Source organism: Lepidothrix coronata, unplaced genomic scaffold (genome assembly GCF_001604755.1).
Source record: "Lepidothrix coronata isolate B3197 unplaced genomic scaffold, Lepidothrix_coronata-1.0 Scaffold129, whole genome shotgun sequence".
In the NCBI taxonomy this organism is placed as follows: domain Eukaryota; kingdom Metazoa; phylum Chordata; class Aves; order Passeriformes; family Pipridae; genus Lepidothrix; species Lepidothrix coronata.
In genome coordinates this window covers 2,685,648-2,703,065 of record NW_016690309.1, presented here as the reverse complement: position 1 = coordinate 2,703,065, position 17,418 = coordinate 2,685,648, and the positions used below count along the sequence as shown (strand labels likewise).

Below are 17,418 nucleotides of genomic sequence, written 5' to 3'. Positions count from 1 at the left end.
AGTTTTGAGAAGATCAAGCACTTCCCTACCCCTTTGGGAACCCCCCTACTTACCAGTGGCAACCCAATCCCTGCATTCCCAGCACTCCTGGGCACTGTTGCAATGCTAACTCTCCGCAGGGCTGACGATGGCTACACAAATAAGAGGCATTACTGGCTCTTATCAAGGAACCATTGGATTACTCACTGAGCACATAAAACACCATCTGTTTTTGTACAGACTGTATTATAAAAAATAGGTGTTGATTCTTGGCTTGAAGTGACACACAAAGAACCAAATCACAAGTGCAGGCAAAAATCATTCTTTAAAGCATCATTAAGTTTTTAGCACCTGAGTGGGGCTAAAGCTGGTTACTCAGCTCCCAGCAAAATAGCAAAACTGAATGTGTCTAAATTCCCCTAATCCTTCTCACAGGAATTCCTATAATCAATTTAAATCACTCTCATCTATTTTTTTTTCATATTTCTGTGCTAAACTTTTTTAACCCCAATGAGAGAACCACAAGTGAACAGTGTTTCTTAACCACTGAGAGCCTGACTATGTCATCTTCTATGTGTGACTTAGAAGGTTGGTGGGATGTCTGAAAAGTAGATCCTCATGTTTGATGACATCAACCCATATTTGTGACAGAAAACCACCAAGCCAAGCATGTAGCAGAGCACCAGCACATAACAAAGCAAAGGAAGACACACATACACAACACTTAAAAACTTGACATTTCATGTAATGCTGTACCTTAAAGTTAAAAGGACTTGGTAGCTTTTTATTTGTAGATTCATCTGTGAAGAGATCAAACATCAGAACAAGCTTACAGGAACACAGTTTCAGCTCTACTTTCAGCTAAAGGTCTGACTTTTTGTAGTGTTTCTTTAATCAAAGAGTGTATGAGAGTACTCTCAGAAAGCAGAAATGAGATCTCAGGAAAAAGCTTTCTAATTCATTAAATAAGTTCTTAATATCCACATCCTCTGCAAGCATCAATTGCTGTCACTATCATCAAATATATTCTATTATCAAGGCAGTATCCTGTTACAGTCAGAACAGAATAGCCTGTGATTCAGAAGGCTCCTGCCAGGATTTTACTGGTGTGTGAGACTGCCCTTTTGGTTTTTAAAAAGACACATCCTATTTCTCAGAAGAATTTAATACTTCTCTGGCAAATCCACAAGTGCACAGCACTGCTCTGCTACCTGCTTAGAGGGGGAAATTAGCCCCCCTTGCTCTTAAGGAGTCTGTAATTCCTGTTTAGAGAAGGGCAGGAAGCATCTGTAGAGAGCAGCCAAAGCTCAGCTACCTAGAAATAGCTCCTGCAAATGCTCCAGTGTGAACCAGCACCCAAATTTACTGCTCACAAGGAATAAGATTATCACCAACACATGCAATGCACTTTTCTGAAAGCCAGAATGTTCCTATGTACTTGCAGTGGTCCCACACAGACACTCCAAGATCCATCACAGTTTACAAGTCTGATTTCAGGTTGTTTTTAATACCACCAACAAATTGCTATTTCCCCTTCATCTATGCTTCACCTAAAAGGGTCCCTCTGGCAGGTGCTAGAAAGGGTTTTTTCCAGTTACCTCTGTCTCCCAGGGAACTGAAGGATCTCTCGTTCTGGAGCAGGACCTGTTTCAGCTCCTCGAGTTCCGCGTGTTCTTTCGCGTACATGCGCTTCAGGTTTTCCACATGTTGGATCATTACTTCCACAGCCTTGCTGACCCGGCTCTCCTGACAGGGCAAGGGCAACAGCAGGGGGAAAAGGAAACAACTCAGAGGAAGTGCATCATGTTTAGAAATTTCCCTGCTTCAGCACCTACTCTCATGTGGTATCACCATGAAGCAGCAGCCTCCCGTTTTCGTCCACCCTTTCAAAGTTTCACTACCACCCGTGTCCCAAAACATGCCCAGGTTTCATTTCTCCACTGATTACTCTTGTCCTAAAATAAATAATGAAGTCTTCAGTTTTCCAAGCTCTTACAACTCCTCCTCATCTCTTTCTCTGATCTGCAGTCTCAGCTGCCACCACGCATTTGCTGGTATTGCCAAGTTGTGTTTTCATGCTGCTCTGTGGCATTACTCACAATTACACCCAGCATTTGAGCAGGTCTTTGCACATTTCCATACATTTAGCTCATTAGCTGCCCTTTCCATAAGGCACAGAAAGATCATTAGAGCTTCAAGACTATTGTTGTCAAATTGCTTTCTCGTGCTTGCTATTATGTAAATCCCACTGCTGTAAAAAGTCTTTTTTTAATTATTTGTGTTTGGTTTTTCTTTTAAATCAGGACCTTATTTCTTTTTGCACTATATATATTGCACTATATATATACATATTTCTTTTTATACTATATACACCAGATTCCCAAATCCAGTTCTGGAACCAGAAGCCCAGCAAACAGATGTGACCACCCCTTTACATCTAGAAGCTTTTAACTTAGTACAAAATACTTTTACACAGAAATGGTTACCTGATTAATAGCTCCCAACATCTCTGCTCTGCTGGCCACTCGGGCTGCATACTGGCTGAGGAACTGCAAGCTTTTCTGCAGCTTCTTAATGATCTCCTGTGCTTGGTTGTCTTCTTCACACAAAGGAACTAAAGCCTGAGAGGCACATTGGTAAGAAAATAGGTGTGAGTTATCAACAGAGAATGGTGAACCCAGCAGAGGGCTCTGAGGAGTTGTGTTTGGGTCTACACAGCCACAAGATCAGCATCCAACATCTTCAACCAGTGTAACTTGGATACAGAACTCCAGTGGGCAGAGACCTCTGCTTATCTAGCACAAAACCAGCTGAAGACAGGGGTTCAGGTCAGATGTTTGTGCTACAGAAAAATTCCCTGTTGCCTGAGCACACAAACCACTCAGATGAAGGTTACCCCTCATAATCTCTCATATTTCAACTGCGCTGCTCAAGAACTTCATCCAGATTAGTTTATAATATATCACACACACCCTTAGAAGAGCTGTTTCAAGAGAGGCACTTTGACAGCTGTTCACTCCATCCACCCTACCAATACCAACCTCCAACATCTTTACAGCATTTGTGATCTCCTTTTTCAAGTTTTCTTCAGCCAAGTCTCGTGACCTTTCTTCAAGCTTCACCCTCTTGTCCAAGGTAAACAAGTCACATTTAAAACCTAAAGACAACCTCAGAAATTCAGCCTGTTGGGGGAGAGGAGAAGATTTCAGAATAATCCAAGTGATGCAGAAGCTTTTTAAGTAGACTTGGACACTGACATGACATTTGGGACTATACCCCAAGAACAAAGTTATAGAAAAGGTATATATAGAAGGGTAGAGTGAACATGGCCTGCTTCCCCAAAGCAAAACTTCCCATCTGTAGTGATGGGGGGAACATTCTGCAGCCAGAATAGGTGACATCCTGGCAGCACAGAGTGTGCCATCTGTGCCTTTTGACATAACTCTCTAAAATCAGCACATTCTGCTTAGGAGGTGGTCACAGCTACACTCCTTTAAGCTTGCAAACAAATGTTACAGTGGTGACTATGTTCAGTTTTACAGATTTCCACCTTGCAAAATTTCCATTAGGCTTGAAAAGGCAGATTTCAGAAGGTAACATGTAGAAATATATCCAATTTAAGCTGCTCAGCATCATTCTTTTACTTAGGACAAGATATTAATAATGGCTTCTCATCCAGATCTTTCTGTTGTACACAATACTTAAGGATACAAGCAGTTGAGACTTACCTCCACTTCCTTCTCACTAGGGGATTCACTGTAGGATAAGAAGAAGAATCATGTAACACACTGCAGCTTTAAATTCATACCTGCAGCTGATCACTCAAAGTCAAAACACTTACGGCTCGTTTTGCTTTGTCTTATCTCCTTTAATGCCACCTGCAGTGGGTGAACTCCCTGACAAGAGACAAAAAAACCAAAAATCTTTCAGATAAAACTGAAAAAACAGCCTCCCCAAACCAACCTGTGAAAGTCTTTTAAGCTTCAACAGAAGCCACTGTGGAAGACTTCCAGTGTTCAGCTCTTGCCAATAAAAGCAACTCAGAGTATTTTGGGTGTGAGACAGCACAGCTCTGCCACTTGTACAAAGCCCCAGAAGTTACTTGTTTAGGTGGCTTCAACTGGCATCTTATTAGCACAGAAATGGTTAATTAAATGTTTTGGCTTCAGGATGTTACATGGCATACTACATCAGTAGCTTTTAGTGAGCTCCAAAGGCAGGAGGTGAGGGGACTAAAAGAGCAGAGATGTCTAAGTAAAAACAACATCCTGCTTATCTGTGTTGCACCTAGCATGAAGATGCTGCTTTACAAATCTTTGGGGAGAACAGGTGTGCCAGAACTGTTTTTCAAGCATCCCAACTCCTTTGCAGCTCCTAAGAATTTTTCCCTGCTGTCTAGAGGAACGCAGAGCTGGTTAGATCAGTATCTGTAGCAATCAGATTTTGCATGACACCACTGTCCTTCTCTGCATTGCTAATCCATTTTGGTCTCTAACTGCAGCTACTGCTCCTTAAAACAAAACCCTCTTGTAATATTCAGTGTGGGACAGGCAGCTTTCTGCCCCTCTCTATTTGTATTAAGTCAGGTGACCAAGACTTGCACTCCAGTGAGTGATGTGAACGTGTTCAGCAAGAACCTCTTACCTTTCCTGCTGGGAACCACGGCTGGTGCTTCCTCACCCCACTCTTTGTTATTTTTCTTTTCCTGGTCCCCCTCCTAAAGGCACAGCAGAATAATTACAGCAAGGGAGCAGCCACAACACCTCTGGAGGAGGCCTGTCCCCTCCTTTGTCACTGCTCAGCCAGGCCAGTTTGGTGTCTCACTGTCACCAGGACTCTTACCGGGTCTTGCTTTAAAACACTTTGAAGTGCAGGTTTGTGTTCCTCCATCACTGGGTAGAATTCCTGCTTGATGGGTCCTGTGGAAAAACATTGCCAAAAGTCAAATATAATGATAAAGAAACCCCACCAAGCTTCCAACACCCACCATATGAGCCATGGGCCAATAGGGCTAAAAGAAACCACAGCAAATGTCAGGAGAGGCCACTAAGAAGGAGAGGCAGCAGCAAAAAAACACTATAAAGACATACAGAAAGAAGTGTGGTAATTTTGTTTGGAAAAAATCCCAATAAGTAGTGTTATATGTCTGGAGCTGAGAATATTACTCCTGGTTGTACTTGCTGTAATTGAAGTTGCAAGAGTTATAATAATATTTCCTTGGATAAATGAATTTTATTATATTGAGGGTTTGTTATTTGTTTGTTATTGTTTATTATTTGTTGGGGGGTGTTGTTTGGTTTGCTCTTTAAAGAGACATATTATAGATACTTTTTATTTTTGAATTCTATAGGCACAGAAATATATTTTTTCAAAAGTCCCATGCACAAAGCAACAGGACAAATTATGAGTATCTGTAATTCTCTTCTTTCACATTTTGGAATGTCAGATGATATTAAGAAATAGACGCTGATTCAGCTGCTGTTACTGAGGAGCTTGAGCACAACCAGGTCATGAAATGCACAGTTTGCATACAGTTATGGTATTCCAGGTGTCCATAAACTCTGAACCTGCTCTGCCTTCATACCCAAAAAGTGAACCAGCAGGGTGCTGACAGAGCCAACAAAATAACTCTTTTTCCCAGAAGCTGAGTGGTAACAAACTGTAAATTCAGTTGATGATGCCAGTTCAAAAGCAACACAAACTTTCAAGTGCCACGATTTAGAAAAGCTTTAAAGCAGGCAAATAATAACCTTGACAGTTACCAGAGATATTTAAAAACAAAAGTATTTAGGAAACTGAAGAAAGTCGGTCACACTAAATTTCTTGTGCAGCAGTACCTCTGGTAGCTTTAAGAATATCTAGAATTTTTTTTCTTTTCTGTTTATGTAGTCACACACAGAGACAGATTTGAGCTGAAGAAATGGCACAGGGAAAAACAAACAAAAAAAGAAAAAACCAAACAAAAACCCCAAACAAACAAAACAACAAACAAACAAATCAACAAACAAAACAAAATCCAGTTTCAGGGGGATGAACATGAACAAACACCTCTGCTCAGTGTTCTGTCTCTACTAGTTTCTGCAGCAGCCAAGCCCTCTAGAAGACATAGTATGGTACTAGCAAAGCCCACAAGTGGAGATTCCTCAATACTAAGAGTAGAAACACTTTATTTTCAGGTATGTACAACACTTAAATTGATTCTCACACTTTAAAGCTGCTGGGACTCTTTCTGATCTGTTCTGCATATCTGTTTCTTCTCTGCCAAAGACACCTGGGCCACATATGAAGATCAACAGTAGAGGCAAATTAGTAGAAAGAAAACACTTTTAAGTGAGGGGACTGAATTACAGTTCAGGAAGATAACACAAAGAATGAAACAAAACCAAACAGGAAGCCATAAAGTCTTACATTTAGGTAAAGATTAAAAAATGGTTACAAACAAGCACACACAGGTATTTTGTGCTGCTTATTCAGATCAGGTCTTATAAAAATAACTTAAATACACTGTGTACACCTACTCAAGTTTGGGTTTGCTTTTATAGCTTTTAAGTGGAAGAAGCACCACCAGATGTGGTAAGAATAATTCTTCTGGGTGTCTATGGCTATAGCAAAAGACAGAATCATACACAAAGGCCTCTATCCTCATCTCTCCTCTTGATCCAGCCTGGCTTCTTGCACACTGAGCAACAGTTTTGTAAGAGAGGAAAAAGTGTTATTTGGTCTAACGGTGGAACTAAACTCTCTAAAAACCATGAAAACACTCTCTCCCCTCCCAAAATTACCTGGGGTTTAGTACCAGTGCAATGCTTTGCCAGCTAAGCAACCATCAAGATTTCACTAAGCTGTTTCATGTTTACTTGCAGTGCTGCAGCCAACCAGCCTCCTGTACACACGTGAAGCCTCATTCCCACTCAGAGTTTCAGGGAGGGCTGAGAGGCACTTGCAGGTGACAATATTTGCAAAAAAACCCAGAAATTCGCAAATTGTTGTTCTTACTCAGCTTCCTCACTTCAAAAGGTGTGCTGGAAGCAAACCACTGGGTGAGTGCCAGCAGTTACTGTACCTGACACAGGACCAGCTGGATCCTTATCACTGTTTTTCTCCGTTGCCGCAGAAGTTGGCACATCGTCCTCTCCCTCACGTAAGCCCTGGGGTGATTCTTCCTCCATGACAAGGCAGCCTGCAGTACCAGACAGAAGACACAGCCCTTACATCTCAGTAAATGCACAGACTTCAGCATATCCAAGACTTCCAGTGCAAACCTCTGCCCCTCTGAGCTCCAGGTTAAGGACTCACCCGTCACCGGTGCCGTGCTTTCCGCCGAGGACGCAAGAACGTCTCGGGCTGAAGTGAGGTGGTCACTGCCAAAGCAAAACTCTTTCAGATACTCATGCACATTATACAATCTCCATAAAGGCTTTTAAATTTTGCACAGGACCTGACCTGGATGGGATCAGACTGGCTGGTAGCGTTGCCTCTGCACAGTCAAGCTTCAGGGAGAGAGAGAGGAGTTAGTGTCAGGGAGAGGGTTGCCATGCCAGTATCAAACTTCTGTGTCAAAGCTTCAATAATTGCCCCAGCTAGGCCTAAATTATTTCAGCAGTGAAGAACTAGATGAGAAATGCCCACAGATCCACCCTCTGTTCTAAAGCCACCCGTAGATACAGTGAGTAGTGTAGCACATTATCATTACTAGGAGTGATCACTACATTTCTTCAGAACTCTTATCTCAGGAATATCGTACTTAGAGAGATTGTATTTTGGTTCCTGACTTCATGGTTTGCTTCTTATGCACGTTTTCAAATGTCCAAGGCACATGTTACTGCACCACTGTTCCACCATAGTGTTGTGTATCAAGAGATATCAATTTTAAAGGTCTTGACCTCAAACCCTACAAAGTGAGGTGCACAGAGCTTCACTTGGTTATGGGTATCAGACTCATTTAGGTAAATAAAAGTTTTAATAGTAACAGCATGACCAAGTTCAGAACACAGAAGACTTGCATGTTGTGTTGTACATTTTAGTGTCTCTCTTTAAATGACTCCAGTTTTACAATATTAAATACATAAAAGTTATCCAGCCCCTTCAGAGGGCCCTGGGCCTCCTCCTCAGTGTGCAAACAGCAAAAAGCAGTTAAATGTGGGTACATAGTTTTTCCTCATGTTCCTTTAAGCTGTTCCCATGTGGTTCTGGACTCGAGTCTTATCACATCACAGACAAAACCAATATCCTGTTTGGTCTTTTAATGCATCAAGGGAGGCACTGTAGGGGTACTATCCCTCTTCTTCATTTTATCCTGGATAATTCCAGCTTGTTAAAAACTCCACATTGTTAAAATGATTTGTCTTACAGATGAAAATACAGGGTGAAACTGAGGTTTAAAGGTTTGAGCTGGTAATGAGTTGTGATGAACTGCACCCACTGTTGAAGAGGAGTGCTGAATACACTTAAAAAAAAAATAAAACAAACAACCCAAAACCTCTCTCCAAGCAGAGAAGGTGTGAGGTCAGTCTAGTCCCCTGTATAGCAAGTCCAAGAGCACTATTGAATTGTGTGTGGAGAGCCAACAGAAAAACCATGTTTTGGTATCATTCCTCCCCCCTAAAACATCCTAATAGGGCCCAGGAAACCCAGCAAAGTAGAACAGGAGGAGTCCAAGGTCCTTGGTCACTTCTGAGAGCAACCAACTACTCCCAGCATCAGTAAGTGCCTTCTCTCCCCTCCTCACTCCCCCACTATCCAAGCCTTGCTCCAGCCAGATGGATGCTTCCTCTAATGCAAATTCAGGCTATTTTTATTATTATTTGAATGCTCTCTCAAGCTGAAGGAAGTACAGCACTGCATTTGCTTTGCTGGGGCTGTTAGGTCTGCAGCAGAGCCAGAGAAGGAGGAGGTGGAAAAGAAAACAACAGAATTCTAAAGGGTTTCTAAAACTTATACACAGCACCCAAACAAAGCCCCTTGCATCACCTGGAAGTGACTAAAGCAATTCATTACTCTACATGCCCCCTCCCTCGCCAGTTAATCACATGGTCAGTGGTTTCTGTTTGCAAGGAAAGAAAATCCTCAATTCAGTTTTTAAAAATACTATTAGGATTGTGTATTCCCATGGATTACACTTAAAGAAAAAAAAAACACCAACAAGAAAAGCCCACATTTTAGATTTTCCAATAAAATCTATTGGCCCAGGGCATTAGAGAATGGCTCTTCCTACTCATAAAAAGACTGTGTCAGAGAAGATCCTGCAGTACATTCCTAATCAATTCCCCCCCCTTCCATTCCTTCAATTAACATAGTAATCCAAGGATTCTCTATAATAGCAGACAAATTCTGGTCACAGTCTTTTATAATCCCTTCCAAACAATTATTAAAATTTGGAAGACCTGGTTTTCAGACTGTGATACAACTTCCACATTTATAAATCAAAACAAGTATAAAAAGCCCAAGCCCAAGTGCTCCTTTATTAAATAGCCCTCAACCTCCTATGATGACAATGCTTCTACATAAATAATTTGAGTTACTTATATGCTGAAAGACTTGATCTGCTCAAATACATCTGCAATGGCAGTGTAATAAAACTCCAAAGAAAACTAGGGAGACTTTTCCTATTAAACAAGGATATACAAATTTTGCTGCATGCCAGTTTTTAGAACAGATACTGAGCAGAGCCCATTTGCCTTCTTTTTGGGACAAGCTTTAACCTTTTTAATTTTCCTCCTTTAGAATATTTACACAGAAAGCTTGTATTAAAAAATGATACCAAGAATGGAAAAGTGAGATTTCTGAGCCCAGCTGGAACTACAGAAAGCTCCAGAGTAACGAAGCACAGGTGTTTTAAACACCTTTGCAAGGCTGTGGCTTTCCAGAAGGACTGGCTAAAGCAAGAACTCTTGAGATTATCTCCTCTTTAAGGTGATTTAAGCAGTAGCAGCATAAGCTGGGAGTTCTTCACCTGCTCTACCCCAAGCAAGCAGTGTGCTGAAACCACAGGCAGTGCCCATCACTCTTACTTTCTACCCTCACTGCACTTTCTGCTTTGATTTGCTGCTACAACTGGACCAAAGGCTGTTATTTAAGGTTATTTAGGTTATAAAGGTTATTCAGTCCCACAGGTTATCTCCAGGTTAACAGAAACCACCGACCAGTATTCTTCCATCATCATCACCATCACTCTTTGCAAAGCTCTGTGTGGCAGAGCTGAGGTCTGGATTTCAACAGTGAACATTGTGGCACAACTGGGTGTGCTGAGCTGCAGCTCATCTTGCTGTTGCCACGAGAAAACTGACTGACAGCTCAAGCTGTAGAGGCAGAATTCGAGCCAGCACCGAAGGCATAGCTGAGTACATCAGCTGAAGGAAAGCTTTCATACAGCAAAGATGGTATTTCTCTGCTGTTACATGGTGGCCGTGGGAGAAAGTGCAAAGAAAGGCATCATTTCCCAACTAAAGCACCCTGTGGCTCCTTGCAGGTGGATAAGAAGAGAGAAAGCACTCAGGTTTCCCTGGCATAACCAAGTATTACTGCAAAACCAGCACTGTCTCAAGCCCTGAAACCACATTTAAAATACTCCTCAGCTAAAAGAACGACCCAGTTGCACGTAAACATCAAGGCATTCAGATTTATAACCATGAAGTGGTTTATAACCAGAAGTGTGCCCAAAAAGGAGGGAATACCCCACACAGCACCTTGCTGGCTGATGCCAGCTCCATTCACCTTGCAGCAGTGCTGATTTATAGCTGATCAACCTAGACCTGGGCCTGAGTAAGGCACTGAAATGCCTGAACCTGTTCAAAACCACATCCAGGGCATCAGAGACAGCACTTACCTCAGTAAGTGAAGAGTCCATCATTGTAATGGAAACAGGAAGGTCTGCATCAGTGTAGTCACCAGCAGAGCATATTTTCCACCTGGCAACACACACTTTATTTGCATCTTGCCCAAACAACAGTGAGATGTGTTGCCCATTTTCCTTAAGCACATAACAACTGAAGGCACCACTATCTGTACCGTCAGTCAGCTGATCTCTCAGAGAAAGACAAATTCATCACCAACATCAATCCCTCCTCCCCCGAACAGCAAGAACCACCACCAGCTCTTTTCCCAGCCTCCTCCACACTGCAAAATTCTACAGAAAACCAGTGGCAAAAGCTTCAAGAGCTGCTGAGTCTTTTGCTGCAGACTGCCTGCCTCTGCACCTTCAGGAACATCCTTATCTTTTAAAATATTCACTGCAATTCCTTTCAGCTTTCATAATCTTAAGCAGTTCAACACCTATTTTAAAGATCTAAGGAGGCATCTTGGTAAGCAAAGACCACAGAATTCCTGCTCTAAACTCTGCAAATAAACAAAAAAGTGACTCCTCAAAGGCACCTAATGGAAGCACCAACTGTGAGCTACACATAGAAAATAGACCAGAATGCCTAAATCGTGCCTCAGTTCTCCAGCATTAAATGGAAACACCATCACCATATTTGACTGACTGCCAACATTTCCAGAAAAGAGTTTTCATATCTGTGGATAGAAGCCAAGTGTTACCCCATGTCACCATTTGCTGATCACTGGGTGTCCAGTATTTCCCATAAGGGAGGCCCTGCTGTTGAATCCAGCACATCCCATGGACTCCTCCACCTTTCCCCCCCAAAGAGGTTATTCTGCCATCTTACCTGCAGGCCTCTGATGTCACATCTGATGTGGACACATGTCCCAGGTCACCCCTTCCAAAGGTGCAGCTGCCAGAGTTTTGCCTGCAAGGCCAGCCCCAGCTGTGCCCAGGGGAGTTATTTGGGCAGGAGATTTCCAAGTTCAGAGCATCTAAAGACAGACAAGAGCAAAGAGAGGTGGTTGTTGGCAAAGTTAGATTTAGTTGTGTGTCAGTTTTTGGCTAAGTCTAAAATAACCAAGAAGCAGAACAACAAAAGAGAGATTTATAACAAGGTGACTTCCATCTTGGTATGACGGTGTTACGTGTTTTCTAGATGGAGAGTCTGCAGCACCTGGGGATGGGCACTTTCCACCAGTCAGGTTCTAGAAACTTCCACACTGGAAAGCTTTGTGGTAGTGAATTGGTTTGTGTGGCAGAGAGGACCAGGGAATAAATGATTTTTTTTTTTTAATATATCAATACTTGATTGGTGCAAGCTGAGAAAACCTGCCTTATTTGCTGGATCATGATATTATAGGAAGCTGCAAGAAAACTCTCAGTTGGCTCACTGGAACAGCCCTTTCAGAGCAGCAGAATGTTCTTATAAGGAGCACTTGTAGTAAAGCAAGATCTTCTTCCTTTTCCCTCAGTACAGTCTAGAATTAAATTTGAGCATTTATAGGCTATTAGTCTTTGTTATTATACCTATTTAGGTTAGTTATATGAAAGAAGTTCCTCCTGTGAGGGTGGTGAGGCCCTGGCACAGGTTGCCCAGAGAAGCTGTGGCTGCCCCATCCCTGGAAGTGTCCAAGGCCAGGTTGGATGGGGCTCTGAGCAACCTGGGCTAGTGGAAGGTGTCCCTGCCCATGGCAGGGAGTTAGAACAGGACGATCTTTATAGTCCTTTCCAACCCAAGCCATTCTATTTTTATAATTATATGATTTTATTCTCAGTAGTTGTGTTACCTGTTGAAGTTTTTAAACAGCATTGGCCTCAGCTCAGCAGCAAAGGAACAGGACATCACTTGCTGTCTCAATGGGAATGGGAAGAACATGGCTCAAGCCCTCTTGCTCTATATTGGCAAGCATCTTGTCAGGAATATACTTGGATGTATGATTTATACTGAGAGTTCCTTAAGCTTTTGGGGACTCCTGTCAGACTGACAGCCAGCCAGCCACCTTTTCAAGCACTACAAACATGGTTCAGCCTCCTGGATCACACACAGGAATAAGTTAAAACTCACAATAGATTTTCCACACTTTACCAGCATATTTATCACTAATGATACTGTTCTATCAACTCCTCCTGTACTTCAGGAAAGAGATAGAAAAATGGTCAGTACCACCAGGTCTTACCTAGCAGAGGGGAACTGTGCCAGGACAAAAGATCTGAGGGTCCTTCATTCCACGGCCCTTTAGAGCAATAGAGCTGCTAATTGAAAAATAAAAAGTGCTGCTGTTCAACCATACTGAATTTATTAAAGCCACCAACTTCCCCCCACCATCTGCGTAATGTAATACCAACAACTACAAATTCATCATCTGTTGCCTTTTTTTGCCTAGAAAAGTTCACATCCTCAACAGGCACAACAGGTACAGGAAGAGGGAGAATAATCCAACTTTCCACTTGCAAGAAATATGTATGGAATATACATTTGTATACATTTAAACACATGCATGCATATGTACACATATATGGATCTCAAATTATTTTTATGGAATGTTTAACTCAGTGAAGTTTCTGGCAAACAAAGTTATTTATTTCCATTAGGTCATGAAGAAAAAAGCCCAGACACTTTAAGAGGCTCAGCAATGGTCATAGAAAGGACACTTACCTTCCCTTTTATAGGTTCAGCTGAGGTGGGCAGCAGACCATAGGCAGATTCTAACTCTGCACAGCACTGTTGCAGGAGAGAAATAGTTTAAGGCAGGCAGATGCAGAAGGAAAAAAAAAAAAAAAAAAGGTAAAAAAGGAGAAGAGAACACTGCTACTGATTCTGAGCAAAAAGCAACTTTATCTTTCAAGCTGAACTATTTTCAGCTATCAGTTACAAAACTGCAACTGCAAAACTCTGCAGTTGTTTCTCCCTTGCTACTTTCAGCCTTCAATTCTGCAGACCTTCGTACACAAATATAAGTTTTATTCACAGGCAGCTGGCCCACAGTTTTGATCCCGCTTCTCTGATGCTCCTGTTACAACCTAGGAGCCACTTCAGGATCTTCTGTTTGCCATTATAAATACCTTGTTATTCTGTGTTAAATCCAGACTGCTCAGACCCTGAGCTATAGCATTCCTTACTAAAGTCTTTCCACAATGTCTCCCCCTCCACCCCCTTCCAAAGTTGAAGCAAGTAATTTTATTCAAAGCAAAGCACTCCAGAGTTATGTAATTTCCAACATATTTCCACAGAGGGTCACAAAGGTAATAACTGTTTTGCTGCCTCTCCCAGTGCCCTGGATATTGAAAAAAAAGATCTTACAGGACAAGATTTTAAACGTTTGTTTTTCAGTCTGTCTGCAGAAGAGAGGACTGATTTTGAGGGGAAAAAAAAAAAAAATCACACCAACTCGTCGGTGAAGAACACAACCATTTGATGTGATCACCAACAATTGTTCACCAACACCACACCTGTAAGTCCCAACCCATTTTTCCCAGAAGGTTGAATAAGGAAAATAGCAACGTGCAGATCGGTACATGCAATTTACTGCATCCACGTGCTACCAAAGGAGAAACCTGATGCTGCCAGATTATTTGCAGCTCATCCCAGCTGTGGTTGTCCTTCCACCAGAGCACCTCCTGGGCAAACCTGCCTCTCCTTCTCCCACCAAACAAGGTCATACCTGACACACCAACTCGCAGAGTCTCCTCTGAAGCAGTTCCCATCTCAGTGCATTAGCAGTTGCTATGAGGAGACATTTACAAACCCATCAGGGTTCCTTACAGATTCATAACAAGGAGCTGGATGTTATAGATGTTATAGCACCTTTAAACCTGACTACTGCCCATCAGAACTCACTGTAATTTGCATTAGTCTAGTTATGCCTACAACAGTTTTTCCACAGGAAAGAGAAAACACTGGACACTTTCTTCCCCGTGGTTACATTTCCCCTTGCTATACAAGAGGTGGGGGGCTATGCTTCCCAGCATTATTAACATTGTGATGCCAAAGTTCCCTGTGGAAACAGATTAATTACTGCAAGAGAAGCATTTGTTGTCCTGTAGAGAAGTTTTAAAGTTGATGGGCTTTATGTTATATTTAGAAGCATTCTTTGTTCAAGTTTGGTAATGCCAAGACCCGCCTCCAGTGAGTTCTACCTTAATTCTATCATATCTTTTATACCACAGTTCATATGGAGGGTGAAAGGGGATTTTATTAGCACTGTGACCTCAGTGCCCAAGCACTGGAAGGAGCTCTCAGCAGCTTGGGCAGCATTTCACTGGATGAGGGCTGGAGCAATTAGGGGCAAGGCACAATTAGACACCTGAAACATAAAAGGAGCAGTGCCAGGCTGACTGAGGTTGAACACCAGCTTCCTTAGCCAACAAGGTTCCTTAATTTCTCACCTCTCAGCACGCAGGTGGGAGGAAGTAGGGGAATGGAGTGGGTAGGTGGGGAGGAAACCACAGCCCAGCCCTTCAGTCAGAAGAGGAACCAGACCTGTGTGGCTTTCTGCCAATATAAAGCATTTTTATTCTTCCCCCAGTGCCAGCCTTGTTTGTCAGCCCTGTTCTTCATAACACTTTGCAACTTCTCTACACTGCCACTTTAATTCTATTAAATCTACAGGTATAATGTATCTAGAGAAAGTTTGCAGAGATCTCTAACTGGAGCAATTTAAAGCCAAAATCTCAGTCATTTTCAGGGTGGTGGGAATTTTTAAGGTGTTTTTTGTTTTTTTTTTGTTTTTTTTTTGTTGTTTTTTTTTTTAGAGTCAGAGTGGCACCAGTCCACTTGTCTGGGGTTGTCTCTCTCTTCACTTACTCTAGCTCACTCTGCAGAAGAGCTTTGTCTATTCAGAGCAGGAAAATGACACACTATTTCCATTGTTATGCCTCTTGTTAAGGAAAAAAAAAAATCAGCTCCACAGTTTGAAGGAAGCAGTGAGCATGAAAGGAACATGAGCACACACACGTGAACAGTGCCAAAATTACTGATCACAAGTGGGTGAGCACAGTCTGGAGCTGTTCCTGTCATATCAGTGCATAACAGTTGTGCCTCAGAGCTAAGCAAAAGGGTAGTTTTTCCCTACAAAAAAATGTAATGTTTCCTACAAGACAAACTGTGGTTTCACATGGAGATATTTACAACACACATATGTGTGCTGAGCATCAGTAACATTGCCTTGGGAAATTCATGCCTGAGGCCAAACGTTCACTGGGATAAGTCAGTCAGATTCCTTTTCTATAAGCAAGGGATCACACTCCAGAATTCGGGAAGAAGCAACCACTGCATTATTTAGTCACCCAAGTTTTTGAGGTTAGGGAGTAAGAGGGAATACGAAGTTTCCATGACTCTGTGGCAGAAATTGCACGTGTACAACACAGTGACACAATTGCTTTCCACTGAAGAGAGCAGTCTAATATCACAGCAGTTATTCAAAAACACAGCAACTACAAGCAGCAAACAGAGTGGGGAAAAAAAAAAAATCAGGTCTGTTTGGTCCAGGAAGCTTAAGAAAGAGGGGTGACTTTGTTAGGAATAAGGTGGGCTGTTCAGGTGTGGAAACAGCACCTCTGGTAAAGGAGCACCCACGGAGTTACTAATCCTTCCTCCTCAGACGGGAGATTTTGTCAGGAGGTTCTGAAGCTGTGGTCAAGCCCAACACCCACTCCTTGGGATCCCACCTGCTTTTCAGCCCAGGTGCCACGGTGGCAGATCTCTTAGATGAAAAGTAGAAAGAAAGGAAAAAAAAAGGCTCCACAGAGCATTTTACCTGCAGATCAGTCCTACCCTCCCTTGCTCTAACTAAACCATAAACTATCTGCCCATGCAAGAGTGAATATGCTGGCACACTGCCAGTAGTTACTCACTTCTCTGGTGTTCCACCTTTTCCTGAAGCAACTGGCAAGTGCTTGTTAAAGCTGCACTCACATCCCTGAGCCTTTGCTGCTCAGAAATGGCTTCCTCCAACTTGCTCTTCAAGGATGCTGCTTCCTCACGAGCGGAGTGAAATGCTTCAACTTGATCCTCTGCCTAAATACAAAAAATATTTAGGGAAAAAAAAGAAAGGAATTAAAAATAAATAAATAAAAAAAAAAGGCTGCCTGGCTAAGACAAGGAGCCTCTATAGTTCATGTAAATGAAACCAAACTGCATCTGTTCTTTCTCAGGAAGTGATAAAGCTCCCTCTGAACTTCTGCATTTTTACGTTGGGGTGGACTGTGTATGGAAGCTATTTTTGGGCGCTTTTTTCTCTTTTCTCTTTTTTTTTTTTTTTAAGCCACCACAAATATGCAATGCTGCCTCTTTCATCAGCAAACTGTTGTCACCACCCCCTCAAATTTTACTTCCTCTGCTGGTTCCACTTTTGCAGTGAGGCACACCATCCCGAACACGCGATTTCCTTTCCCAAGGGCAGCCGCACATCGTGCGTGGCCTTTGGCATCTGCCTCTTTCCTGCTCAGAAGGAACTGGACTGTCCCTTACATGTCTGCTGGCATCCTTGAGCTGCTTCAGAGCTTCCTGAAGCTCTAAACCAAGGGCTTCTGCCTGGCCAGCAGTTTCTTCTTGTAGCTGTTTGACAGTTTCTAGCTCGTGTTGCCTGCGGGGTGAGAGCAAAAACCACAACCCGTTACTG

General features: G+C 42.4%; 1 protein-coding gene across 6 annotated transcripts in view; it reads right to left on the bottom strand.

Annotated features, from left to right (window-relative positions):
• The window catches only part of LRMP (lymphoid restricted membrane protein), a 20,026-nt gene extending 2,608 nt beyond the window's left edge, over positions 1-17,418 (bottom strand). The window contains exons 1-19 of one of the 6 annotated variants that reach the window (XM_017826675.1): positions 17,268-17,418; positions 16,652-16,814; positions 14,461-14,522; positions 13,455-13,520; positions 12,976-13,051; positions 11,643-11,790; positions 10,805-10,886; positions 7,423-7,469; positions 7,276-7,340; positions 7,043-7,159; positions 4,822-4,898; positions 4,624-4,696; positions 3,821-3,875; positions 3,708-3,735; positions 3,021-3,161; positions 2,466-2,600; positions 1,578-1,725; positions 736-779; positions 54-131 (exon numbers count right to left, since the gene is read on the bottom strand). In XM_017826675.1, coding sequence (XP_017682164.1) covers positions 54-131; positions 736-779; positions 1,578-1,725; positions 2,466-2,600; positions 3,021-3,161; positions 3,708-3,735; positions 3,821-3,875; positions 4,624-4,696; positions 4,822-4,898; positions 7,043-7,159; positions 7,276-7,340; positions 7,423-7,469; positions 10,805-10,828 — 1,032 coding nt within the window. In that variant the 5' untranslated portion in view covers positions 10,829-10,886; positions 11,643-11,790; positions 12,976-13,051; ... (2 more) ...; positions 16,652-16,814; positions 17,268-17,418. Of the gene's footprint in view, positions 1-53; positions 132-735; positions 780-1,577; positions 1,726-2,465; positions 2,601-3,020; positions 3,162-3,707; positions 3,736-3,820; positions 3,876-4,623; positions 4,697-4,821; positions 4,899-7,042; positions 7,160-7,275; positions 7,341-7,422; positions 7,470-10,804; positions 10,887-11,642; positions 11,791-12,975; positions 13,052-13,454; positions 13,521-13,861; positions 13,909-14,460; positions 14,523-16,651; positions 16,815-17,267 lie in introns of those variants that run through there. The other 5 variants (XM_017826676.1, XM_017826677.1, XM_017826679.1 and 2 more) reach the window with 5 other exon arrangements.